Source organism: Macaca mulatta, chromosome 20 (assembly GCF_049350105.2).
Source record: "Macaca mulatta isolate MMU2019108-1 chromosome 20, T2T-MMU8v2.0, whole genome shotgun sequence".
Taxonomy (NCBI): Eukaryota; Metazoa; Chordata; class Mammalia; order Primates; family Cercopithecidae; genus Macaca; species Macaca mulatta.
The window spans coordinates 69653621-69681186 of NC_133425.1; the positions used below are offsets into that span (position 1 = coordinate 69653621).

The 27566-nt window shown below is 52.6% G+C and overlaps 1 protein-coding gene and 1 long non-coding RNA gene across 26 annotated transcripts in view; one reads left to right on the forward strand and one right to left on the reverse strand.

Moving 5' to 3' along the window:
- Window positions 1-20745, reverse strand: CLEC18A (C-type lectin domain family 18, member A). 15 transcript variants are annotated; one of them, XM_077983882.1, is made up of 16 exons: window positions 20492-20745; window positions 20185-20374; window positions 15815-16137; window positions 13708-13770; window positions 12483-12712; window positions 11840-11931; window positions 9470-9709; window positions 4892-4989; window positions 4352-4473; window positions 4087-4194; window positions 3497-3589; window positions 3020-3126; window positions 2263-2392; window positions 1872-1968; window positions 875-966; window positions 1-365 (listed from the first exon to the last, which is right to left on the reverse strand). In XM_077983882.1, the coding sequence occupies exons 5-16, from the start codon at window positions 12604-12606 to the stop codon at window positions 328-330; spliced, it is 1341 nt and encodes a 446-aa protein (XP_077840008.1). In that variant the 5' UTR covers window positions 12607-12712; window positions 13708-13770; window positions 15815-16137; window positions 20185-20374; window positions 20492-20745; the 3' UTR covers window positions 1-327.
- Window positions 13372-27566, forward strand: part of LOC144337720 (uncharacterized) — a 23769-nt gene continuing 9574 nt past the window's right edge. Inside the window, exons 1-6 of one of the 11 annotated variants that reach the window (XR_013411192.1) lie at window positions 13372-13755; window positions 16652-16823; window positions 18858-18963; window positions 24210-24653; window positions 25791-25930; window positions 26032-26102. This is a non-coding gene — a long non-coding RNA (uncharacterized LOC144337720). Of the gene's footprint in view, window positions 13756-16651; window positions 16824-18857; window positions 18964-23576; window positions 25931-26031; window positions 27014-27566 lie in introns of those variants that run through there. The other 10 variants (XR_013411187.1, XR_013411189.1, XR_013411182.1 and 7 more) reach the window with 10 other exon arrangements.

Below are 27566 nucleotides of genomic sequence, written 5' to 3' on the forward strand. Positions count from 1 at the left end.
TTCAGCTGATTCATAACTTAGTTTAATACCCTGTGAGGTTCACGCCACAGGGAAGCTCCGCTGCCCCACAGGGCCTGGGCCAGGTAGAAGAGAGCAGCCTCTTTGGATCACTGGCGGGGTCTTCTCCTTCAGCGTCTAACACTCACTCCCTGGCCCTCACTGGCCTCCATGCCTCTCTCTGCCCAACTTCCGGCAGAGTGCAAGGTCTAAGACCTCTTTGGACATGAGGCATGCGGTCTTCACCTGGCCCTTGTTCCAGACAGGTGGGCAGACAGGTAAGCAGAGCCGGTGCACCCAGGGCAGGCGAGGGAGCTGTGCGGCCAGGCCTCAGGACCCTGGACCCCACCGGGAGATGTGCTCCTGGGCTGGAAGGAAGCAGAAGAGAGCAGGGCTCGATGGCAGCCCAGGCAGTCCCAAAATGGGGGCCCTGCTGCACTCAGTCTGGAAGTGCCCATGGCCGTGGTTCCTGTGATGCTCCCGACCTTCCTAGCAGGGGCTGCTGGGAGCTGGTGCCATGCCAGGTTTCACCTCTGCCTCCACCATAGTTCATGGGGCTCCCAGGAACACCGAGAAACCCAACAGGTTCCCAGGCAGTAGCTTTCATGACAGGAGAAGAGGGTCCTTGGAGAAATTCCCTGCAGAGCTGCAGCTCTAGTCCTGCCTGTGTGGCCTTGCTGTGTGACACTGGGCCTGTCGTTGCCCCTCTAGGCTCAGGAGCCCACAGGTACAAGGCCCTGAGCAGGGCATCCTCCATGGCCCCGTGTGCCCAGACTCGCTCTGAACCTGCCACCTAGATACCCTTGCAGGCTGGACCGGGTCAGCAGCACCCCCAGGGACAGGGATCAGAGAAGGGGAGCCTCAGGAAGGCCCTCACCAAACTGGCAGATGTAGCGGTTTCGGGTTTTGCAGCGCTGGTCGTTCCAGTTGAAGGCAGCTGATGCCTGCAGCTCCACGCAGTTGCCAAACCTGCAGGCCAGGGTGTGGTGCTCAGGAAGGAAGAGTGAAGTCAGGGGTCCGGGAGAGGCCTAAACCCTCCAGCCATCAGGACCCTGCATCTCTGGGGCTCCAGAGCCCCCACCTGCAGATGGGGCTGCTGGGAACCAGGCCCATCCCTGAGCCCCCATCCCTGCTTCCCAGACCACTTCTCAGGGAAGCCCCTTCCTGGGGTAGCAGCTCTGCCTACCCCATGGCAGCACGCAGCCACACCAGCCTGTGGGGACGGTGTGGACTGGAATAGACAGCCCACTTGAGAGGTATACCTGGGAACCCAACAAGGCCGACTACCTCCAGGCAATAGGCCAGGGGCACAGGCCGGCTGCTGGCAAGGAGGGCTGGCTAAAATCACTGGAGCCCTTGGTGGCCTGGCAGCAGGACCACCTCCACCCCGGCCCTGGGCATTCCTGGGCTTTGAAGAGCAGGGTGGGGCCACATGACCAGAGGGTTCTTGGAACAGGATGGCTGGTGGGTCCACAGGTTCGGGGTTGTATTGTGAATGACTGCAGCGGGGGGTGACAGCTAAGGAATGCTGGCGTCAGTGTAACTGATGCAGGCAGAGGGCACGTGGAGGGAGGGGTGAGTGGATGAGAGTTGGAGGGATGGAGTCACAGCCAGGGGACACTGGGGATGGACAGATGGATGGAGGCTTCCTGGGCCCCTCTCTCCCACGTGACATGCCTTCCGGCTTGCATCTCCCTCACCACAGCACTGGCCCACACCAGCTGTGCCCACAACTCTCTGGCACCTGGGCAGGCACCAGCCAGGACCCAGCCAGGCAGCAGGATGGGGGGCGGCTCTTCAGTGTAGCCTGGGGGCTCTGCCAGGCAGGCCCGAGTGACAGGGAGGCCCAGGGGAGGGAGGCACCCCACACTCACCCCTGGTTGTCAGGCTGCCCAAAGGCAAAACTGGTGAAGGCCTGGTGCTCCCCTGTGGCCCAGCGGAAGGAGTCCTTGGCGGTCTTATAGGTGAGCCCTGGGCCGGGATAGTCGAGGTTGGCCCATGGCCAGAGGTCCCCCAGCCCACTCAGACCCTGGAGTCTGCTGCCAGCTGCTTCTCTGGCCCCTCCTCCCAGTGCTGGCAGCCCCCATGTGCTCCCTACCTGGACCCTCCCCGGGAAAGGGGGTGAGCAGCCGGCCCCGCTCTGGGCTCCAGGCCCTTACCACACCCTCGCCATCTGCTGGCAGCTGCCACAGCCCAGGGTTCCTGCAGCAGGTTGGGGCATCACAACCCCTTACTCGCCACACCCCTAATCAGCCGGGCACTCACCGATCCAGAAGTTCCTGGTCTCGAAGTCACTGTCAGTCACCTCGTTGGTGGTCTCCAGGCGGCCCAGGTAGAAGGCGAGGATGTCCTGCACTTTCTGGCTCTCGATCTGGGCCAGCACCCCACCTTTCCTCTGTAACCCCACCCCAGGTTACACAGGCAGGGCTCCTAGGAAGGCTGCCCCTTCCTGCCACCCCGCCCATGGCCGAGGATGTCACGTGTGTGCTGGCCAGGCTGTCATCACCCCCAGCCCGCACAGCCTCCCTTCCAAGAGCAGGAGTCCCCTCTGCTCACATCTGCTTCTCTTCTCCCTGTGCACAGCGGCCCAACCGGCAGCCCACAGGCCCGGGCAAGGTCTGGCCCCTGAGGATGTTCTGTTTCGCCTGCACAGTGTCTTCAACATATCTGAGTTGATTGCCAACCCCAGAAATTAACTGTGGTTTCGAGAGCTGCCAGTGGAAGTCTGAGCTGCTGGTTTTATTGAGCAGCCCCGAGCTCTGGCCACTCTGATCTTGCATTCCCTCCTGCAAGGCAACCTGAAACTCCCTTAGATGGAGGTTGGCCTTGACCTTGACCCCTCAGGTCAATAAGTGACCTCCTGGCTTCTATGAGCCTCAGAGTCCATGACCCCTGCTTTCTGCTGATGAACAGGGTGAGGTCAGAGACATTGAAGAAAGCATCTCTCACTCCAGGGTCCCTCCATTAAGACCCTCACTTGAGGCCCTGGGGGGGTCCCTGGGAAGGTGGGGGTGACCGTCACCTGGCATTTCATCCTGGCTCTGTAATAGGTGTCTGCCTCTGAAGACACCATGAAGCAGTCTCCGTCGATCCTCAGGTCACAGGTGTGGAAGGGAAAATGCACCTTGGCTGGGGTAGGGGAGCCTGAGTTTGTGTGCGGACTTCAGAATCCCTGCCCTTTCCTGCCCTGCCAGGGAGCTAAGCCCCTTCCTCCAGCCACCTGCTCCAACAGAGTGGGTGGTGACGGTCAGGAGTGTGCTGGTAAGTGTGGAACATTGAGCTTGCTCTCTCTCAAAAGAAAAAAAAAAATCCATGATTTGTAGCATTTGCCAATTTCTTTGGTGTAAATATCCACGCTGTGGCCGGTTTCAAGCTTTCAACATGTTGTCACCGAATTAGTTGGAAAGAGAGGTACATAGTAGGCTCCTGGGAGCTGACGCCCCATTGAAGGGGGTCTTGGGAGGGGCTGGCTCTTTGGGGGCCCTGGGGCAGGACTCACTGGCACACTGGGCTCCCCCGTAGCCGACGTCACAGACGCACGAGCACTCCTCCTCCCGAAACCGGCCGTGCACACACTGCAGGCTGCACCGCACTGCCAGGGCAGGGCAGTGGGGCAGAGGCTCAGCTCCCAGCCTTCTGGACCCCACGCTGCCCCCAAAGGCCTCGAACATCCAGGGAATGCCAACCACAGCAAGAATACCCCTCCCAGAGACAGAATCCACGAAGGCTTCTGACTGCTGGCATGCCTGGTGTCTTTGGTTTGGTTCCCACTGTAGAGTGAGGCATATCGGAGTTTGGGAGGTGACCTGCCCATAGTCACAGAGGGGTTAGGGTTGAGGGGCAGTGGGGCAAGAAGCCACTTCTGGATCCTAATTCTGTCCTCCTCCCAAAGCCTAAGGGGCTGAACCTGATTTCACTGTGAATCTCCTCCACAGCTCAGGGTCTGGCAAATAGCCAGTGCTATGCAGTGGGCAGACTCAGGGAGTACACGGTCAGCACCTCTAACACCCTTGAGACTCAGGAAGTGTAGCAGCCCCAGGACCTGCCGCGAGAGCAGCGCTGGGCACACCCAGGTTCCAGTGCCCTCACCTTGGCAGTACCTGCCAGTGTAGCCAGGTGGACAGTGGCAGTGGCAGGTGCTGATGTTGAGACGTCCGTGGTTCTGGCAGCTCATGCGACAAGGGTTCCTGGGGACCTCTGGTCAGAGGAGGAGGGGACTCCGAGAAAAGGGTCTCCTCCCAGCAGGCCGGGCAGGAGCCTCCCTGGGTGCTGAGGGTTGGGGCTTCCGGGACAGCCCAGTAGGATGCTGCCACCCCTACCCCAGGGTCACCAGACTGAGCCCTCATGCACTCACCACAGAGCCCCCCTGCATGGTCCCAGGCTTTGAAGCAGCCCGAGACGCTGGCTGTGCAGAGCGAACACCAGGCGCCCTTCTTATAGGGGACGATTGTCTTTCCGTTGACCTCCCAGTTGCCTCTGTGACGACGAGCAGGCACCACAGGGTGTGGGAGGGCCTGGCCTTGGGCAAGGCAGTGGTGGGTCCCTGCTGCCTGCCCCCCTGGCCCCTACAGTTCCTGTGGCCTGGCCAGAGAGTTAGGGAGCTGGGTGAGATAGAGAGATTCCCTGGGAGAGAAGAGATGACCTCCAAACGAATCCTGGACAAACTCCCTGATACCAGGACTGGTACCCAGGAAGGGGCATCCACAGAGCAGTACCTTCTGCATGGCCACAATCTTCAGCACCCTCTGCCTTTCCTCTCCTCCCTTCTCCCACCAAGGGTGCAGAGGAAGGTGTCGGACTTTACTTTCAGGTGGATGGGGGGGCATCTCACCCTCAGTGAAAGCGCCCCTCCCTGCCTCCCAGACATCCCAGCAGAGGGTGTAGCAGGGCTTACCCGGGGGAGTAGGCACAGACAAAGGCTTCTATCGCTGCCTGGTCTGCAGAGCACAGGTGCCGCCCACAGCCCAGCTGGCTTGAGGTGGCCCACACGAGCTACAGGAGACATAGGGGATCAGAAACCCTATCATGAACTCCTGGGGAGGGGAACACAGCTTTCACTATCATCCAGGCGGACAGAGGGCTCCCTCACCTCCTCGGGGGCTCAGGAGCAGCAGCTGTCCTGGGCAGGGGTAGAAGTATGGGTGGGAATAGTCCAGGAAGCCTTTTTAATTTTTTAAATTTTTTTTATTTTTGAGATGGAGTTTCACTCTTCTTGCCCAGGCTGCACTGCAATGGCACAATCTCGGCTCACCGCAACCTCCACCTCCTGGGTTCATGCGATTCTCTTGTTTCAACCTCCTGAGTAGCTGGGATTACAGGTGACTGCCACCACGCCTGGCTAATTTTTTTTGTATTTTTAGTAGAGATGGGGTTTCTCCATGTTGGACTGGTCTTGAACTCCCAACCTCGGGTGATCCGCCTGCCTCAGCCTCCCAAAGTGCTGGGATTATAGGTGTGAGCCACCATGCCTGGCCTAGGAAGGCTTTCTTAGTTGAGATTGGAATGGAGAGGGGAGGGCTAGCAGATACCTGAAGGGAGGGGAGATCGTTGATGGGTGGAGGGGACTAGCCAAAAAAAGACTGGGACATCAAGGGCCTTGTGACTGCATTATGACCACAACCCTTCACTTCTTGCACTAGCCCACTCTTTTAAATGTGACTCTGCAGCTTTTTGCAGTAAGGAGAGGTGTCTCTTTCCTTGCTCCTTGAATCTGGCTGGCCCTGTAACTGGTGTTGGCCACCAGAATGCAGCAGAAGTGATATTGAGCTGATTTTGAACTTGGCCTTAAGAGACCTTGCCATTTCCACTCATTCTCATAGAACCATGCTCAGCCACTACATGAACAAGCTCAGTAAAGCCTGGTGGAGGTTGAAAGGCCTCATGGAATACAGATGAACCACTAGAGGCCTTTTTGCACAGCCAGCTCCCAGCCAGCCCCCTACTTGATTGCAGGCATATGAGTGGGCCCAGCCAAGACCAGAAAACCTCCCTGCTGAGCCCAACCCAAGTGGCTGACATGCAGAATCGTAAGCTGCTAAATTTTGGGGTAGAATGTCATGCAGCAAAAGCTAATGGATACAGCTCTGCAAACCAGTTTAAAGTCTTAGAATCAGCGACAACTTGGAAATAGCACAAATGGCCAATATATAAGAAAAGTGAAACAAACTCTCCAGTAGAGACTAAAAATTACATGTACAAGACTGGCTTGTAGCAGCCAGATGTGAACATGTGATCATATACATGTATCCAACACTTAAAGAACATGTATTGTTTTTCGGAATGCATGGGACTTCTGCAAACCACAAAGCAAGACCACACATTAGACCACTATGCAAGTTTCAACAAATACCAAAGAATCAACACATCCTACACGCCACATTCTATGAATTCAGTGCAATGAAATTTAAACTGAATAATTTACAAGTAAATTAAGAAGATAACATAGTTCAGAAACTTAAAGATACACTTCAAAATCTAAAACAACATCATGGCTAGGTGTGGTGGTTCACATCTGTAATCCCAGCACTTTGGGAGGCTGAGTTGGGTGGATCATGTGAGTTCAGAAGTTCCAGATCAGCCTGGTCAGCATGGCAAAACCCTTTCTCTAATACAAATACAAGAAATTAGCCAGGCATGGTGGCATACACCTGTATTCCCATCTACTTTGGACCTGAGGTGGGAAGATCACCTGAGCCCAGGAAGTTGAGGCTGCAGTGAGCTGAGATTGCACCACTGCACTCCAGCCTGGGTGACAGAGCCAGACCCTGTCTCAAAACAAAGACAATATCGTGATTGGAAATAGAAAAAAATCCCTAAATAACAATGAAAACATTAAATATCAAAACTTATTGGATGTAGCTGAAATCGTTTAAAGGGAAATTTATAGCTTTAAATGTATATAGTAGAAACAAAAAAGATTTAAAATTAATGATCTAAATATTCATATCAAGAAAATTAGAAACAATAATAGAGGCCGGGCACGGTGGCTCATGCCTGTAATCCCAACAGTTTGGGAGGCCGAGGTGGGTGGATTACCTGAGGTCAGGGGTTCGAGACCAGCCTGGCCAACATGGCAAAACCCCGTCTCTACTAAAAATACAAAAATTAGCCGGGTGTGGTGGTGGGCGCCTGTAATCCCAGATACTCAGGAGGCTGACACAGGAGAATCTCTTGAACTCAGGAGGAGGAGGTTGTAGTGAGCTGAGATCGCGCCACTGCACTCCAGCCTGGGTGACAGAGCGAGACTCTGACTCAAAAAAACCCAACAAAAACAAAATAAACAAAAAACAACTAACAACAAGAAAACAGGGTTAGGTTTTTCACACCTTTGAGTCTGACAAAACTTAAGGAGCCAGGGCTGGGTGCAGTGGCTCACGCCTGTAATCCCAGCACTCTGGGAGGCCGAGGTGGGCAGATCATGAGGTCAAGAGATTGAGACCATCCTGGCTAACATGGTGAAACCACGTCTCTACTAAAAAATACAAAAAATTAGCCGGGTGTGGTGGTGGGTGCCTGTAGTCCCAGTTACTTGGGAGGCTGAGGCAGGAGAATGGTTTGAACCTGGGGGGCGGAGCTTGCAGTGAGCCGAGATCGCACCACTGCACTCCAGTCTGGGCGACAGAGCAAGACTCCGTCTCAAAAAAAAAAAAAAAAAAAAAAATTAAAGAGCCACAAGATCTTTGGGAAGTGGGAACTGGTTTGCTGGTCTCTCCAGTTGGTGTAATCACTTTGGCAACACCTAGTTGTAGGCACATGTTCTTTTTTCTCTGAGACAGGGTTTTACTCCTGCTGGCCAGGCTGGAGTGCAATGGTACAATCTCAGCTCAGTGCAATCTTCACCTCCCAGGCTCAAGCAATTCTCCTACCTCAGCCTCCCAAGTAACTGGAACTACAGGCACACACCATCACACCCGGGTAATTTTTGTATTTTTTGTAGAGGCAGGTTTTTGCCATGTGGCCCAGGCTGGTCTCAAACTCCTGGGCTCAGGCAATCCTCCCACCTTGGCCTCCCAAAGTGCTGGGATTACAGGCGTGAGCCACCACGCCCAGCCTTATGTAATACTTAAACATGCACAACACACTTGCGTAAGTAGTAGAGGTATTCAATATTTCCTGGGATTTCGCTTGTGTTTTTCAGTGCCATACCTTAGCACCTGAACAGTGCCAGGTGTGTATAGAAAATCCTCAACAAATATCTGTTGAATGAAGAGAAAAAATGGAAACTTGCTTGGCAGTGATGCTCCTGAACTTCAAGAAGATTCCCTCCAGGGAGGGACAGCAGGGAAAAGGGAGGAGCGGGGCTTTAGTTTAGTAGCATCTTCTAAACCTAGGTAGTGGGTAAGAGTGGGGCCATTTTAAATTTATGTTTGAGGCCAGGCACAGTGGCTCACACGTGTAATCCCAGCACTTTGGGAGGCCCAGGCAGGTGGATCACTTGAGGTCAGGGGTTTGAGACCCAGCCTGGCCAACATGGTGAAACCCCATCTCTACTAAAAATACAAAAATTAGCCAGGTGTGGTGGCTCATGCCTGTAGTCCCAGCTACTTGGGAGGCTGAGGCAGAAGAATCACTTGAATCTGGGAGGTGTAGGTTCTAGTGAGCTGCGATCACGCCATTCCACTCCATTCTGGGTGACAGAACAAGACTTCGTCTCAAATAAATAAATAAATAAATAAATAAATAAATAAATAAATAAGTTTATGTTTGAAATTATTATTCATATTTCAGATTGAAAAAAAGTGGCTTAGGCCAGGCGTAGTGGCTCACACCTATAATTCCAGCACTTTGGGAAGCTGAGGCGGGCAGATCATTTGAGGTCTGGAGTTCGAGATCAGCCTGGCCAACATGGTGAAACCCCATCTCTACTAAAAATACCAAAAAAATGAGCTGGGTGTAGTGGCGCGTACCTGTAATCCCAGCTACTCGGGAGGCTGAGGCACAAGAATCGCTTGAATCTAGGAGACAGAGGTTGCAGTGAGCTGAGATCATGCCACTGCACTCCAGCCTGTGGTGACAGAGTGAGACCGTGTCTCCAAAAAAGCAAAAATATGGCCAGGCACAGTGGCTCACGCCTGTAATCCCAGCACTTTGGGAGGTTGAGGCGGGTGGATCACGAGGTCAGGAGATCGAGACCATACTGGCTAACACAGTGAAACCCCATCTCTACTAAAAATACAAAAAATTAGCTGGGCATGGTTGTGGGCACCTGTAATCCCAGCTACTCAGGAGGCTGAAGCACAAGAATCACTTGAACCAAGGAGGCGGAGGTTGCAGTGAGCCGAGATTGCACTGTTGCACTGTAGCCTGGGCGACAGAGCAAGACTCTGACTCAAAAAAAAAAAAAAAAAGTAAAACTAAACAAATTGGAGGAAAAGGAATCCCAACATTTAGGTCAAACTAGCCTCTTCTGAGATGGCCCAGCAGGAGCCTGTATCTGGGAACTGGCACACTGGCATCACTGCAACACACTCACCTGCGTGTAGTGGGTGCAGGTGGCATTGCGGGCACACTCCCCTGCCGCGTGGCTGTACCGCTGCCCCTCTGCAAACCACAGGCTGACCACTTCGACAAAGGACGCTGAGCCCGCAGGCAGCAGCTGCACGTTCCAGCCCACTTGCAAGGTGCGCCACGGGGCGGACGCCAGGCTCGGGGTTGGGGTTCCACAGAGGGCTGCCCTGGCTTGAGCCAGTTGGGCCAGGCTGTCACTCCAGTCCTGGGGGAAGCACAAACAGAGACATCTGTGGGAGGCCTTTGACTGCTGGGCCAGGCCTCCCCTACCATCTCTGAGCATCCACCGGGTGCCAGGTCAGGAGGCAAAGAGAGCACTGGATGAGGAGTCCTGCTGGAGGAAGCAGTGGTGTTGTCTGATGCTCGTCCAGGAGCCCAGCCTCTCAGGACTGAGCCTCCATCTCTGAATCCTGTTGTGGGCATCCTTCAGCCCTGCCCAGGCAGTGGGATGGGCTCCTGCTGTCTTTCTCCCATCTGGTCAAGTGAGCAGTGCCCACGCCTTACAGACTGGTTCTGTGTTTGGGCCCTGGCCGTTATCAGAAAGGCTCCCCTACTCCCACCGGGCCATGCTGCCCTCCTGTGATGCAAGACGCCCTACAGCCACGCCTCTCCGCCCTGGTCTCCTGTCCCCGTACCCGCCTCATCGGCTCCCTACCACGCACAGCTAACCCCGCCCCCTCCCTCTTCTTCTTTTTTTTAAGACAGAGTCTCACCCTGTTGCCCAGTCTGGAGTGCAGTGGAGCAATCTCGGCTTACTGCAAACTCCGCCTCCCAGGTTCAAGCGATTCTCCTGCCTCAGCCTCCCGAGTAGCTGGGATTAGAGCCATGTGACACCACATCTGGCTAATTTTTGTATTTTTAGTAGAGACAGGGTTTCACCACGTTGGCCATGCTGGTCTCAAACTGCTGACCTTAGGTGATCTCCTTGCGTCAGCCTCCCAAAGTGCTGGGATTACAGGTGTCAGCCACCGCGCCCAGCCCCCTCCCTCTTCTTAAACAAGGGGCCTGGCAATCGCCACCCCTGGGTGACCTGCTGCAGACCCCTGATCTCCCGAGACTCCCTGAGCTCATCTGTAAATGGAGCAGGGAGGTGCCTGTAGGATAGAACTCAAAAGCACTGAGTGGGTGCAGGGTGGGGGGGCCCTCAGGGCTGCACCCCAAGCCGACTTTGCCCTGCACTAATGTCCATTGGGGTTTTACCTCTGATGAAGGCTCCCCGGGGTCCCTCAGCAACCCCACACCTCCACAAGACCTTCAGTCTCCACTGTGTCCAGAGAAGGGGTGCCCCAGAGCCCTAGAGGCCCGGAGGGTGCTTGGGGCCGGGCCATGAGGGAGGCTGAGACATGGAGCTCCATTTGCACCTTTATGGAAATGAAGTTTTCTAGGACTTTGACAAAAGGGCCCTGGAAAGGGTGCCAACTGCCAGCCATTGACTGCCGCAGGCCCTCCTGGGGTCCCAGGCAGGAGTACCCACCACGGAGGTCACAGCTGGGAGCAGCCCTGGCGGCACAGGGTCTGAGCCTGAGGAGCGGCCGAGCCGCTCAGGGCGGGGAAAGGGAGAGAAGTGACCTCCCCCATTTAGCCACCCCACCCCCACCTCCTGGGAAACTGACCCTAGAGTGCTCAAGGACGCCACCGTGGCCGCCTGCCTCGGAGGAGTTCATGGGAAGCAGCCATGGGGAACCCTCCCGCCCCCACCACCCTGCCCTGGCTCCCTGGCCTGCTAACATGGGCTGGGGCTGCTGGGGTCCCAGACAATGGGGGGCAGCGTTTCTGAGCCCCCAGATGACAGCCCCAACCCAGCAGCCCCAGCCAGGCTGGTGGAGAACACTATACCCCCGATCCCCGGCCCCTGCTGAAAATGTGGACGACTGAGTGAGCAGAGAACATGGGCAAGGCCTGTCCTAGTGGCTCAGATAAGCTCAGGAGGAGGCGCTGGGTCCTTGCACAGAAGCGCCTCCCCAGCCCAGCAGGACCCTCTCCCTCCCTGGCCCTCCCGCCCTGCAGGGGTCCTTCCCTGGAGGAGGGGATCCGGCTCCTCCAGCGGCTCCTGGTCTCCGTGGCAACAAGATGCCAGGGAAGGCCCAAGGTCCTGCCCTTCAGGCAAGTGGGAGCCAAGGGGCCCGACCTCCTGAACTGAGGGTGGGGGGTTAAGAAGTTGCAGAGACCTCCAGCAACCAGGGCCTTGGTCCCTCAGGGCCAAAGTGCCTGGCTGTGCCTTCCCACCCCGGTCAAGTGGAAGAGTGCCTGGACAGGCGTGGCCTCCCGAGCTGCCCTCTGGGGTCTGTGCCTCCAGCCGCCCCCCTGGCAGAGCCCAGCTGGGTCTGGTACTCACCAGCCTCCGCATGTCAGCCGCAGGGGGCTGGACCCAGCTGCGCAGGCGGTTGTGCAGGGAAAGGAGCAAGAAACTCTCCTTCCTGGTCAGGGCTGGGGTGGGGAGAGAAGGGAGTTCTTTCCGTTCTTAGGTAGCCCGAGGATGGGGGCACCTGGACCCACCACAGCAAAATAAGCACACGTCCCCGCCCTCGGAAAACAAGATGGGAGAGGAGTATGGTGGGTGCAGGGGACAGGGGGCACAGTGATGCAGCCAGGCTGAGAGAGAGACCAGGTACAGCAGGCGTGGGCTGAGTGCTGGGGACGGGGTGGCGGGAGGGAACAGAGGTGGGGGCTGGGTGTAGGGGGGCCAGCCCTGGCTCCCAGCAGGCCCCTGTCTGGGGCTCCTCTGGGCCACTGAGTTTCTCCAGGCCCCAGCCACAGACTCCCTCGGGCATTCCTCCTTGACCCCAGCCCTGGCCCCCTTCCTCCTCCTTCCTCACCAGTCCAGCATCCACCCCTCACCGCCCCAGGCTGTCCCAGGGCTTCCTCATTAAACCACCTGCAGGACTGGCCTGGGACCGGGCTTCCAGAAGTCTCCTAGCACCCACTCCACCGAGCTCGTAATGGTGCCTCCACCTACCTCCTCACCAGGTGTCCCTTACCTCTGGCCATCGGAGCCTGCTCCTGTAGCTGGGGTGGCCACACCTCTGCCCAGGTGGTGCCAAGGAAGGCCAGGAGCACAGCCAGGAGGTGCCCCCGGCCAGGGGAGGTCTCCGAATGCAGCATGGGTCTGTTGGGCCTGTCAGGCGCTCCGAGCACAGCCTGGCTCAGCCACCCGGCCTGTTTCTCAGGCTGGATGGAGCTATTCACAATCTCCAGGAGTCAGGCTGGGCTGGTAGACAAAAGAGGGAGGCTGGTGAGTGAGTAATCAGTGTGTCCAAACAGCCTCCTGTTGGTGCTGGCATGAAAAGAGACGACTCCGGGGGATGCCTGCCTGCTCTGGCCTCAGCCTGGCCAGCCCGCCCCCGACAGCAGGCAGAGTGGCGTGCACTGACCCCGTGGCCCCTGCTAATCATTGTAGGATTATTAGCGCCCTTGGGGAGCCCCCAGAGACCCCGCTGATTGGCCCACGGACATTCCAGGGCTGCGGATTAGTGACCAACGGCTGTGTCCTGTCTGGGACAGTGTCCTCCGAGCCCACTGATGGCTTCCACTCCCCAGTCCTGGGCCCTGGGAGGAGGCTGGGACCTCGGCTATGGTCCTTCTGGTGAGCAGGAACTGGGCAAGACCCCAGGGGAGTTATTTTCTTTCTCAGGAAGCTCGTCCCAACCCCCCAGCCATGAATTAAACATAGGCAAGAGGTAACCGCACACCAGAGAGGTGCGATCTGTGGGCCTGAAGAGGGGTGGGCTGCGGCCGCACCTGCGCTAGGAAAAGGGTGCCTTAGGAAAGTCTATCTGGGCAGTGTCGGGGGCTGGGCCCAGCCCCGGTGCCCACCACCTTCACCCACGTGACTATGGGCCATGGGGGAGTGAGGCAGGAGGAGTCAAGGCAGGCGGGGACCAGAGCACGTGATGCCCTTGGCTGACTCCAGTCCTGCTCGGATCAAGTCTGCTTCTAGACAGGCGGCGTAGCAGGAGGGCAGCACCTTGCCATGAAGTTCCGTGGCCCAGCCGTGGTTGGCATGATCCCACCAGAGTGAGCTGGAGCAGATCTGCACCGTGGGCCACAGGACAGCCCTGAAAAAACAGGGCTGTCCTGTGGGCCGCAGCCTAATGCCCACATTCCTCTCGGGGCAGATCAAAGGTTATTCAACCAGGTCACAGCCTTGCAAACCAACTATGTCCTCCTTCTGGAGTTTGTGTGATCCCTGGCCCGAGCCCGCACCTTCTCGGAGTGGGGTTCCAACTCCGTGGAAGCTCCGCTGAGATGCAGGTAGGGTTGGCTTTCCTGGGGAAACACCAGTGGAATGCGGCTATCGTCATGGGTGCCAGGGATGCGGACGAGGCCAGGCATACAGGACGTGCAGGCAGTCTGGAACTGCGTGTCCCCCACAATACCTAGGGGCTCAGGAGTTTCTTCTCCCTCAAACAGAAACCCAGCACCCTCAGGGTCACCGCATGCGGGTCCTAGCAATGCTTAATAGTTACCTGTTTTTTGGTGTATTTTTACTTTTTAGACAGTCTCACTCAGTCACTCAGGTTGGAGTGTTATAATCTCAGCTCACTGCAGCCTTGACCTCTTGGGCCCAAGTGATCCTCCCACCTCAGCCTCCCAAGTAGCTGGGACCAGGTGTGTGCCACCATGCCTGGCTTATTTTTTTATTTTTTTGGTAGAGACAGGATTTCGTCGTGTTGTCTAGGCTGGTCTCCAACTCCTGGGCTCAAGCGATCTTCCCACCTTGGCCTCCCAAAGTGCTGGGGTTACAGACATGAGCCACCACACCTGGCCATGCCCCCTGTGTTTATCGAGCTCACAAAGCCTGTTTGCATGTGTGAGATCAATTATTGAACTAAAGCCTGTTTGCATGTGTGAGTTCAATTATTGCCACAAGAACCCGGTGCAGTAGTAGGTGGGACGCCCGTCGTGGAGATAAGGAAATGGGCTCAGTGTGTCTAAGGGGCTTGTCCAAGGTCACTCAGCGAGGGCATGGAGCATCCCAGCTAATCCAAGGTCTCTGCCTTCCCATTCCCAATGCTTTAGTTCACATCCTGACCTTTCTCAGTGCACTTTCCACAGCTCTGCTGTGCTGGGTAATAAAAGACCCACTTCCTCGGCCGGGCGCGGTGGCTCAAGCCTGTAATCCCAGCACTTTGGGAGGCCGAGGCGGGTGGATCACGAGGTCAGGAGATCGAGACTATCCTGGCTAACATGGTGAAACCCCGTCTCAACTAAAAAAAATATATATATAAAAAACTAGCCGGGCGTGGTGGCGGGCGCCTGTAGTCTCAGCTACTTGGGAGGCTGAGGCGGGAGAATGGCATGAACCCGGGAGGCGGAGCTTGCAGTGAGCCGAGATCACGCCACTGCACTCCAGCCTGGGAGACACAGCGAGACTCCGTCTCAAAAAAAAAAAAAAAAAAAAAAAAGACCCACTTCCTCCTCTTGGGCTTCCATGGCAAACATGGCCAGTTGGCCCATATGGTATGATGCCAGGCACTTGGGACAGGTGGGAGAAAAATATATTTTGGGGGTTGGTGGGAGCAACTTTTGAAGGGCTCCATGGCCCTGGCTCACTGCAAGAAGAGTCCCAGGCCGGGCACGGTGGCTCATGCCTGTAATCCCAGAACTTTGGGAGGCCAAGGCAAGCAGATCACTTGAGGTCAGGAGTTCGAGACCAGCCTGGCCAACATGGTGAAACCCTGTCTCTAGTAAAAATACAAAAATTAGCTGGACAGGGTGGTTTAGCTGTAGTCCCAGCTACTCGGGAGGCTGAGGCAGGAGAATTGCTCGAATCTGGGAGGCGGAGGTTGCAGTGAATCAATATGGCACCACTGTACTCCATCCTGGGCGACAGAGCAAGACTCTGTCCCACCCCCAACCCCTCAAAAAAAAAAAAAAAGAGTCCCAGGAGAGCAAGGTTCATGAGCCAGAAGAGAAGCTGAGTGGATAAAAGATTAATGAGACACTGGAAGGCCTAGGCTGGAACTGACACGCTGTGTGACCCTGAGGATGGCACTCCCACTCCTGAAACTCAGTATCCAATGGTGTAGAGCTAGGATGACCCCTCTGCTGGGCCCCTAACCAGAGCATCGCAACTTGGTTTCCGAGGTACTTCCTCCTGGGCTCAGACTTTTTACTGCAGCCTGCTTGGTGGCCTGGGTGGGTCTGGAGAATGGGCAGCCTCGTTCTTGCAAGGCAACTTTCCCCAGGTGAGGCTATTACAGGGTTTACATCCGCCACCCAGACTGTAGGATTCACATTTTGCTATATTTTCTTTATCACCTGTGTCTCTATCTATCCCACCCCTCTCCAGCTCATGCACAGTTGATACCTCTTCGCCCAGTCTGCACTTGAAGGTTATAGCGGTCAAGTCATTTTGTCTCTTCCTGAAGCAGCTCCTTTCTTTAAAGCCTTGAAATCTTGTTGATGGTCTCCAAAAACAAAACAAAAAAAAACACGAAACAAAACAAAACAAAACAAAAAACCATTCAACTCTAGGAGAGTTGTGGCCACATTTTCTTCTAAAAATTATATGTCCAGGCCAGGCATAGTAGCTGACACCTATAATCCCAGCACTTTGGGAGGCCAAGGTGGGTGGACTGCTTGAGCTCAGGAGTTTGAGACCAGCCTGGGCAGCATGGTGAAATCCTGTCTCTAAAAAAAATACAAAAAATTAGCTGGGCGTGGTAGCATGTGTCCATAGTCCCACCTACCTGGGAGGCTGAGGTGGGAGGATAGCCTGAGCCGGGGAGGTCAAGGCTGCAGTGAACTGTGATCATGCCACTACACACCAGCCTGGGTAACAGACCAAGATTCTGTCTCAAGAAAAAAAAAAAATTAGGCCAGGTGCAGTGGCTCACGACAGTAGTACCAGCACTTTGGGAGGCCGAGGTGGGCAGATCACCTGAGGTCAGGAGTTTGAGACTAGCCTGGCCAACATGGCAAAATCCTGTCTCTACTAAAAATACAAAAATTAGCTGGGTATGGTGGCACACACCTGTAACCCCAGCTACTTGGGAGGCTGAGGTATGAGAATCACTTAAGCCCAGGAGACAGAGGTTGCAGTGAGCTGAGATCACACCACTGCACTCTAGCCTGGGCAACAGAATGAGACTCTAAAAAACAAAAATAAAATTCATGTCTATTTAATTTTTTAATTTTTCTCGAGATGAAGTCTGGTTCTGTTGCCCAAGAAAAGAAGAAGAGGGAGTGCAGTGGCACGATATCGGTTTACTGTGACCTCTGCTTCTGGGGTTTGACCTCCACATCCCAGGCTCAAGCCATCTTCCTACCTCAGCCTCCTGAGTAGCTGGACTGTGGGTGTGCGCCACCAGACCCAGGTAATTTTTGTATTTGTAGTAGAGATGGGCTTCACCATGTTGCCCAGGCTGGTCTCAAAGTTCAAGCTATCTGCTAGGATTACAGGCGTGAGCCACCACACCCAGGCCCAAATTAGTATGTTGAAGTTCTAACTCCATTACCTCCGTGTCACTGTATTTAGAGATAGGGTCTTTAAAGAGGTAAATAAAGTTAAATGAGGTCATTGGGATGGGTCCTGATCCAACCTGACTGGTCCCGTTATAAGAAGAGACACACAGAGGGAAGGTCCCGTGAAGACACAGGGAGAAGGCAGCTGCAGACAAGCCAAGGAGAGAGATCCTCAGAGGAAACCAACCCCCCCGCACCTTGATCTTGGCCTTTATGCCTCCTGAGAAAATACATTCTGTTTTTTAAGCCACCCAGCGTGTGGTACCTTGTATGACAGCCCTAGCAAATGAACACAGCCCTTATGAAAAACGTACAGCTAATATCACACTTAACAGTGAGACCAAAGACTTTCCTCCCTAAGATCAAAACAAGGCAAGGATGTCTTTCCTCACCGGTCCCACCAAACATTGTACTACTGAATGTGCAATGTGTGCATTAATTAACAAAGAGACATTAAAGGCATCCATACTGAAAAGAAAGAAGTAAAACTATCTTCATTTGCAGATGATATAATTCTACTGTAGAAAATCCGAAGGAATATTTAAAAAAAAAAAAATCCTACTAGAATAAAGGTCTCACAATACAAAATTAACACACCAAAATTCACTGCATTTCTATAAACTGGCAATAAACAATCCAAAAATGAAATTGAGAAAACAGTTCCACACATGGCCAGGCACAGTGGGTGACATCTGTAATCCCAGCACTTTGGGAGACCGAGGTGGATGGATTGCTTGAGGTCAGGAGTTCAAGACCATCCTGGTCAACATGGTGAAACCTCATCTCTACTAAAAATACAAAAAATTAGCCAGGCGTGGTGGAGGGCAACTGTAATCCCAGCTACTCAGGAGGCTGAGGCAGGAGAATTGCTTGAACCCGGGAGGTGGAGGTTACAGTGAGCCGAGATTGCACCACTGCACTGCAGACTAGGCGATAGAATGAGACTCATTCTCAAAAAAAAAAAAAAAAAAAAAAAATCCATACATATAAAACTGTAAAACATTGCTGAGAGAAACTAAAGATCTAAAAAAATGCATAGACATTTCACATTCATGGAATAGAAGACTCAATATTGTTTTGTTGTTTTTTGAGACTGAGTCTTGCTCTGTCATCCAGGCTGGAGTGCAGTGGCGTGATCTCTTCCTACTGCAACCTCCACCTCCCGGGTTTAAGTGATTATCCTGCCTCAGCCTCCCAAGTAGCTTGCTCACAGGCGCCTGCCACCACACCCGGCTAATTTTTATATTTTTAGTAGAGGCAGGGTCTCACCATGTTGGCCAGGCAGGTCTTGAACTCCTGATCTCAAGTGAGCCGCACACCTTGGCCTCCCAAAGTGCTGAGATTATTAGGCATGAGTCACCACACCTGGCCAATTTTTGTATTTTTAGTAGAGACAGATTTCACGGTATAGATGAATGGTAATTCTCCCCAAATTTGTCTATTAATTCAATGCAATGCCCATCAAACTTCCAAAAGATTTTCGTTGTTGTGTTTATTTTAAAGCAGTTGAGAGGCCAGGTGTGGTAGCATGTGCCTGTAATCCCAGCTATTTGGGAGGCTGAGGCAGGAGGATCCCTTGAGCCCAGGAGTTTGAGACCAGCCTGGGCAATATAGCAAGATCTATCTCAAATTGGATCTTAAAATTGAATCTTAAAATTGGATCTTAAAATTTGCATGGAAACGCAAAGGAATTAGAATAACCAAAACACATCTGAAAAAGAATAAAATCGGAGAATGTACACTACCTGATTTCAAAACTTGCTATGAAACTTCTAGTATTCACATCTATAAGATATGGAAAAAGGATAGACATATAGATCAAGGGAACAGAAGGAACAATATACAAAAAAACTCTTATATTTATGGCCAATTATTTTTTATTTGAGGGTCTTGCTTTGTCACCCAGGCTGGAGTGCAGTGGCACCATCATTGCTCAGAGTAACCTCGAACTCCTGGGCTCAAGCCATCCTCATGCCTCAGCCTCCTGAGCAGGTAGGACTATGGGCACGTGCCACCATACCCAGCTGCTTTTTTTTTTTTTTTTTCCAGACAGGGTCTCACTCAGCCTGGGTGACAGAGTGAGACCCTGTCTGGAAAAAAAAAAAAAGCTCTGGGGTTCAGGTGATCCTCCCACCTCAGCCTCCCGGGTAGTTGGGACTATGGGCATGCAACGGCATGCTCAGCTAATTTTTTGTATTTTTGGTAGAGACGGGGTCTTGCCATGTTGTCTAGGCTGGTCTAAAATTCCTGGGCTCAAGTGATCCTCCTGCCTTGGCCTCCCAAAGCACTGATATTACAGTTGTAAGCCACTGCGCCTGGCCATTTTCTTTTTTTTCTTTTTTCTTGTTTTTGAAACGGAGTCTCGCTCTGTCGCCCAGGCTGGAGTGCAGTGGTGCCATCTCAGCTCACTGCAAGCTCCACCTCCTGGGTTCACACCATTCTCTTGCCTCAGCCTCCCGAGTGGCTGGGACTACAGGCGCCTGCCATCACGCCTGGCTAATTTTTTGTATTTTTAGTAGAGATGGGGTTTCACTGTGTTAGCCAGGATGGTCTTGATCTCCTGACCCTGTGATCCACCTGCCTTGGCCTCCCAAAGTGCTGGGATTACAGGCTTGAGCCACCGTGCCTGGCCTTTTTTTTTTTTTTTTTTTTAAGATGGGGTCTCACTATGTTGCCCATGGTGGAGTGCAGTGGCTATTCACAGGTGCAACCATAGTTCACTGCAACCTCCAACTCCTGGTCAGCTGCTACTTCTTAAAATGTTTCTCTGGTTCATGTTTCAGAGTCTGGTTCATGACTCTGCTACACTTCAGTTTCAAAAGCTGGTAGCAAAGGAAAGAACATGCCAAGAGCTGAGGTTCTGCTGTGATGAGACCACCCAAGCTCCCTGTATCTATACCAAGGGATCTGTTGCCCAGGCTGGAGTGCAGTGGTGCGGTCTCGGCTCACTGCAACCTCTGCCTCCCGGGTTCAAGCGATTCTCCTGCTTCAGCCTCTCAAGTAGCTGGGATTATAGACATGCACTACCACACCGGCTAATTTTTGTATTTTTAGTACAGATGGGGTTTCGCCATGTTGGCCAGACTGGTCTTGAACTCCTGACCTCAAGTGATCTGCCTGCCTCGGCCTTCCAAAAAATGCTGGGATTACAGGAGTGTGCCACTGCACCCAGCCTGGATAACTTAGCTTTTCAAGGCTTACAGAAGTTGGTACCTTGTGTAAATAGGCTGGCGAGGTCTGGATGCCAGATGTTCTTCTGAGGTTGCTGTTCTCATAATTGCTGTATTCAAGTATGTCACCCAGTTGAGATGAAATGCCTAGAGCACAGTCGCAGAGTGGGACCAGCTGGGCTGAGGAGGGAATGAAGTAGAAACATCCATCGATGTTCAGGACCCTGAAGCAGCTGGAAAGCACAGGCGTTCAAATCACCAGAGGCATGGCTATATCTGCTCATATATGATGCTCACAGATGCATGTCCTGGGCATGGAAACAGAGCTCCCCAGACCATGGTTAACTCACCGCATGCATCTGGAGTTCAGAGTTCAGTCCACACCAAGGCGCAGTGGTTACTTTTATAAATAAACAAGTCACAATGAACATAGTTAAAAGATGTCAGTACTAGTGGCACTTGGCGACTCCAGCCCAGCTCCCATCACAAGCAACTGGCCACCAGGTCTGGACCCACGTCCTTTGCTCTTGGCCTACTGAGATCATTCAGTTTTGCTCATCTCCCGTGACCTGGAAACCCAAGGGAGCAGGCCGTGCAATTCATCCTGGAAGAGTAATACAAGAACAGCTGTTGTGCATGGAAAGATCTTGCAATGGGTCAAGTATTATATTTTTTGAGACAGGGCCTTGATCTGTCATCCGGGCTGGAGTGCGGTGGCACAATCACGGCTCACTGCAGTCTTGAACTTCTGGGCTGAAGCAATCCCTTCACCTCAGCCTCCTGGGTAATTGGGACTACAGGCACACACCACTCTACCTGGCTAATTTTTTGATTTTTGGTAAAGATGGTGTCTCCCTAAGTTGCTCGGGCTGGTCTTGAACTCCTTGGCTCAAGCAATTCCTCTGCCTCGACCTCCCAAAGTGCTGGGATACAGGTGTGAGCCACCGCGCCCGGCCTATTAATTAATTAATTAATTTATTTTTTGGGAGGGGGGATGGCGTCTTGCTTTGTCACCCAGACTGGAGTGCAGAGGCGCAATCTTGGCTCACTGCAAGCTCCGCCTCCTGGGTTCACGCCATTCTCCTGCCACAGCCTCCCGAGTAGCTGGGACTACTGGTGCCCGCCAGCACACCCGGCTAATTTTTTGTATTTTTAGTAGAGACGGGGTTTCACCGTGTTAGCCAGGGTGGTCTCGATCTTCTGACCTCGTGATCCTCCCGCCTCGGCCTCCCAAAGTTCTGGGATTACAGGCGTGAGCCACTGCGCCCGGCCTAATTTATTTTTTGAGACAGGGCCTTGATCTGTCGCCCAGGCTGGAGTGTGGTGGCACGATCATGGCTCATTGCAGTCTTGAGCTTCTGGGCTGAAGCGATCCTTTCACCTCAGCCTCCTGGGTAACTGGGACTACAGGCACGCACTACTCTACCTGGCTAATTTTTTGATTTTTGGTAGAGACTGGGTCTCCCTAAGCTGCCCAGGCTGGTCTTGAACTCCTGGGCTCAAGTGATTCTCCTGCCTTGGCTTCCCAAAGTGTTGGGATTACAGGCGTGAACCACCATACCAGTCTGGGTCAAGTATTTTATATTCATTAGTTGAGTTTCATAACAACCCTACAAAGTAGGCATCACTGTCCATTTTAAAACAAGTAAACAGAGGCCTAGGAAAGGCAACCACCCAAGGTCATACACCAAGGAAGAGGCAATGCTGGCATTCAGGCCCAGGCCAGTAAACCCAAAGCCCCATGCCCTTGACCCACCACAACAGTCTGGGATTCTGAGGGGCTTCAGTCAGGTGACACCTCAGACCTAAGCATCCTAAGGTCCCTAACTGTGGAGTATTTCATGAGAACAAGCCACTGGAGGGTAAGCACACATTGCTCTTCTCAAGGGAGGGTGTACTAAAGGAGCCTCATCTCAGTCCCCCTGTGCCATGGAGGCCACACTGGGTGAGCACCCTTGGGAGGGAGATGCATAGCCTGACTGGGGTGCTAATGGTCCCGGCACTGGGCTCTCCATGTAAACAGCTGTGTGAATCCAGGAGGCTCAAATCATGTGCCACAGCGCCACCTACTGGCCAGCGAACAACAACATCCTCCTGTTGTAAAGTTAGTAAACAATCATGTAAAAAATTTCAGGTCAGGCGCGGTAGCTCACGCCTGTAATCCCAGCACTTTGGGAGGCTGAGGTGGGCAGATCATGAGGTCAGGAGATCGAGACCATCCTGGCCAATATGGTGAAACCCCATGTCTACTAAAAATACAAAAAATTAGCTGGGCGTGGTGGCGTGTACTTGTAATCCCAGCTACTTGGGAGGCTGAGGCAGGAGAATCCCTTGAACCAGGGAGTCAGAGGTTGCAGTGAGCCAAGATCATGCCATTGCACTCCAGCCTGGTGACACGGCGCTCGGCCTAAAATCCTTAAATCTTAAAAACATTTTAATGATTTTGCCCTCCACTTTTTGCCCATTCATTTATCTGTTAAACACCAAACACAACGTGAGGTGTTGGGAGTTTGGGAGAATTCGAGTCCTTCTCAGAGAATTCGAGACTTACAGAACCAGCAGGGCAGAGAACCAAATAAAGACACACCAGAAACGGGTGTGTGAAGACCCCAAAGGGGGCCATTCTCTTGGGGAAGCAAAGGCTCCACTGTGGGATGATGGTGGTCTTGGGCTGAGCTTTTGAAAGACAGGAGGGGCCAGGCGCAGTGGCTCACGCCTGTAATCCCAGCACTTTGGGAGGCCAAGGCAGGTGGATCACTTGAGGTCAGGAGTTTGAGACCAGCCTGGCCAACATGGCGACACTCCGTCTCTACAAAAATACAAAAATTAGCTGGGCATGGTGGCGCGTGCCTGTAATCCCAGCTACTCTGGAGGCTGAGGCAGGAGAATCACTTGAACCTGGGAGTGGAGGTTGCAGTGAGCCGAGATCACACCACTGCACTCCAGCCTGGGCAACAAAGCAAGACTCCGTTTCAAAAAAAAAAAAAAAAAAAAATTAGTTGAACAGGTCAAGTCCAGCGACTAACGTGTGGATGGAAGCTGGTGTAGAAAGCGAGCACTGGCTGTTTCTCTCAGTGTCATTTCCACAGTGTGAGAACACGACTCCTCTTGCTTTCCACACAAACCTGAGCGCACACGTACCCGCGTGGAACGTCAGGTGGCAAGTTCCTCCTATGAGGTCAGCTGTAGGCAGATGGCCAGTCGGAACTTCAGGAGGAGTCGGGAAGCTTTCCCCCCCAGTCACTCCAGCGTTGCAGGGAGGGTAAGATAAACACCTGCATCTTCCCTACCCCCATTCACAAATCTTTCCTTACACTGTGGTAACACAGGGAGGCACACACACTCCTCTGCACACTGTTTACGCTTTCTGGTAGCAAACACGTTTAAGTCGCTACAGATGAAGAACATCTCACAAGCAGCCGTGCAAGAGTAGTTAAAATGTCTGTTTATTCATTTACAAACCTAGTAACGTCAGAAGAAACTCAGTGGAAACCTTGCTTGGTGGAGACAGTGCACAGTGTTAGTGCCACATTCACAGGGGCAGAAATGCTCGGTCACCCTGTGCACCCAAAGTCACCAAGGATCTCTAGAAAAGATCCCACTTACTGAAGTGCCTCGGATGTCTTCAGGGCCACATTGTAACTACACAGGAACAGAGAAGAGCTAAGCTGAACTGCACATTGACAAACACAAACGATGAGTCACAGGACTCTACAGTAATTACAATGGCATTTTTATACATCCCAAGTGTTGACCAGAGAGTAAAGTGTTAACTGAGCTGCTAGAAAACCCTTCACAGAAAGAGCTTTCTAGCCCACGCCCATTGTTCTGAGGAAGGAGAGGCTATGTGGGGTGGATGGGAACCCACACGCTGAGATGAACTTTTCTCTTTCTTCCAATCTGCACCCACCATCTGACATTCCGGAGTGTAAGGCACTAGAACCTGGCTTAGAGAATAGCAGGGCTCTAAGCTCCAGTTCTTGGTGTGCAAAGGAAATTCTGACATAGATCTTTTGAAAGAGATGCTAAAAAATCCTCCCTATCTCCTGTAATTTCTGTCTTTGACAGGAAAACAAGAAGGCAGAAGATGGTTTGAAAGGATAAAAACAGGTGCATCTAAGAATGAGAAAAATGGCCCATGAAGAAATGTGTAACTCTCCAAGAGATGCAGACACTCTGCTCGGAGAAGTCAAGAATCACAAACAACTCTTTATGTTTTATGGACAAAGAGGAGGCAAAGGCATACAAAAATACTCAGTTATCTTGAAAAAGAGTGTACTGGTAGTGATCAGGGCTGCAAAGACGAGCCCGGTATTGACAATGGGGGAGCCTTACAACTCAGCACCTTGAAGTGTTGGCCCGAAATGGTGGCGGGGAGGAGGTGCTGATGGAGACCCATGGGCACCACTTACTGTGTGTACACAGGGCCTGGGGCAAGCCTCACACATCTACCATTTCTTCCACTCAACTGTGCTTCTCCTGAATCCATGTGCCTGAAATGACATGTGCAAGGTGAACATTCTTTATACTGTGCTAATACTGCTTATATCAATGTTTATGATGGGTGTTTGGGGGATGGGGTGCAGCAGGAAAATTAGAGTGGCAGGAGGTTCTTATTTACTATTAACCACTGTTGACCAAACCTCTATCTTAGATTTTTTTTTTTTTTTTTGAGACAGAGTCTCACTCTGTTACCCAGGCTGGAGTGCAGTGGTGCAATCTTGGCTCACTGCAATCTCTGCCTCCTGGGTTCAAGCGATTCTCCCACCTTGCTGGGCCTCCCAAAGTGCTGGGATTACAGGAGTAAGCAAACACACCCGGCCAACCAAACCCCTATCTTAGATGTTAAAGACGACCCTGATTGACCACACTGGCGAAGCAAGAGAGACATAAAACTGACCCTTGTAGCTAACCCCTGAAAGCAAGCCAATGCAAATTCCTCCACCAGGCCAGTATTCTAGGGCCAATATGGAGACTGCGGGTCACAGAAGATTCCCTTCTATTTCAGGTTCTCAAAAAGTGGTGTAGACTCAGCCAAATGCCAGGAAATGTGTCCCTACACCAGAGGAGAAGCAGAGCCAGAAATGAAGGCTACAGGTTGAGTGCTTCCTGTCTTCAGCGAAGCACTCAACGCTCTTGGAAAGCTCCCATCATTCTTGCACCGCTACTGCCACCAAGACGGTGGCGAGGGAGGAGGCTAAATTTCAAATACATGCAAAGGCAGGTAATATACTGTGGAAGCTGGAGGTTTACTTTTCATACACTTTAGTTACTTTCTTGGAAACAGCAGTCCAGGAAAGCAAGCAAACAGGTAAAACTCCGGCTGTGCATGAGGAGACGATCCAGGGCCAGTGTGCCTCCCAGTGAGAACCAAACAGGAGTGGCCAGGCTCTACTCCTGGGGCCAGAGTGAAACCGGGGTTTAATCACCGGGCAATGTGGTCTCTGTGTCTCTGGCCTGAATGAGATCTCTTGAATGTGGGGGGACAGGGATCCCTGGAAGAGCATGAAAAATACAGTGGTCATTGTGCAGTTCTCTCTGCTGGAGCCTGTCCTGCCCTCATTTGAGGTGCTGTGACAGCAATGCAAGGTGAAAGGAGATCAAATGGCCCAGCTCAGCAGTTAGTGTTTGTCCCTTTTTGCTCCTCAGAGTTCCTGAATGAGAGATTTTCTGGCTTCAGTACCAACGATCACAGAAGGAACATCTTCCTGATGCAAGCTTAGATGGAAGTCAATGACCCTGGCAGTGCTAGGAAAAGAAGTCACACGTGGTCTGACAATGAAGGGGAGGTAACTAAGGGCATTTCAAGGGAGGGGAAGGCCCACAGAAAACTGGCAACCCTCAACCCTGGGTCTCCATCTGTTTATGCCAATACACGTTGTGTTCCTAGGTTCAGATGGCATACACCGACAAGAGAAGGCAGAGACCGTCCTCCATGGTGAGCACAAAATGCTATGACAGGTAATTGCAGAGAGAAAAAAGCACCCAACTCCATAAAGCCAAGTACAGTCACGTACAAGTACAGCCAAGTACAAGAGTCCAGAATCCTTCAAATCTCTAGGGAGAGAAGACAAACAGGCTCCCCAGAATGAGCTGAGACACAAGGCAAACCCTTGGAAATGACACACAGATGAGGACGCTGTGGTTGTCCCTCCTTATTCCTGCTGGATTTGCAGCCATGGCTCTGCATCTGGGGCATCTACTGGCCCCCCCCTGTTCACTTAAGAGGCCACTGCCTCTCAGGAGTCCAGAATGCTCCGATGTCTGACACTGATGGTCAGGAAGTTATGCTGCCCTCTCCTCTTGACCAGCTAAGAGGCTTGGACACTAGACAGAGGCAAAGCAATTATGCCAGAAGCAGGGGAGTCATTCACTGTCAGATCTGTCTGTTCAAAGAGCTCACATTAGACCAATTACAGAAAACCACCAGACTCACACAGCCTATATTTGAATGAACCAGGAGAGACTTCAAGGATGAACTCTGAAGTGCTACAAAGCTGTATGTTTGGGGCACTCAATAAACAAGTGATGTCCTAGAAGATCAGCACCCTGTCAGTCTTAGGAGTATGACCCTATTCACGGACAAGGTGTTTCAACTGACAGCCTGAGTGCTCACCCCTCCATCCTCCTCTCCTAGCAAGACAAGCACTCTGTTGCTCAGAGCGGGTAACAGACGTCATTTAACAGGAGGCCAGGGTTCTAGTTCAACAAACAGTACATAATTTTGGACACAGCATCAGATTTCCTGACTTCTTAGAAAGGACAGCTAATTAAAAACGTGTCAATCTCTAGTAATTAGTTGGAGATTAATAAGGGCAGAAGAGAATCCAAGTTTTTTTTTTTTTTTTTTTTTTGAGACAGAGTCTTGCTCAGTAGCCCAGGCTGGAGTGCAGTGGCGCGATCTCAACCTCGGCTTACTGCAAGCTCCGCCTCCCGGGTTCACACCATTCTCCTGCCTCAGCCTCCTGAGTAGCGGGGACTACAGGCGCCCGCCACGGCGCCCGGCTTATTTTTTGTATTCTTAGTAAGAGACGGGGTTTCACTGTGGTCTTGATCTCCTGACCTCGTGATCCGCCCGCCTCGGCCTCCCAAAGCGCTGGGATTACAAGCGTGAGCCACCGTGCCCGGCCGAGAATCCAAGTCTTAAAACTCTATGTGGGATACACTTCTGATGAAGCTTCTATTTGACTAATACACTGTGATGATGGCACTATTCAATTTTATTTTATTTTATTTTATTTATTTATTTATTTATTTTTTTTTTGAGACGGAGTCTTGCTCTGTCGCCGAGACTGGAGTGCAGTGGCCGGATCTCGGCTCACTGCAAGCTCCGCCTCCCGGGTTTACACCATTCTCCTGCCTCAGCCTCCCGAGTAGCTTAGACTACAGGCACCCGCCACCTCGCCTGGCTATTTTTTTGTATTT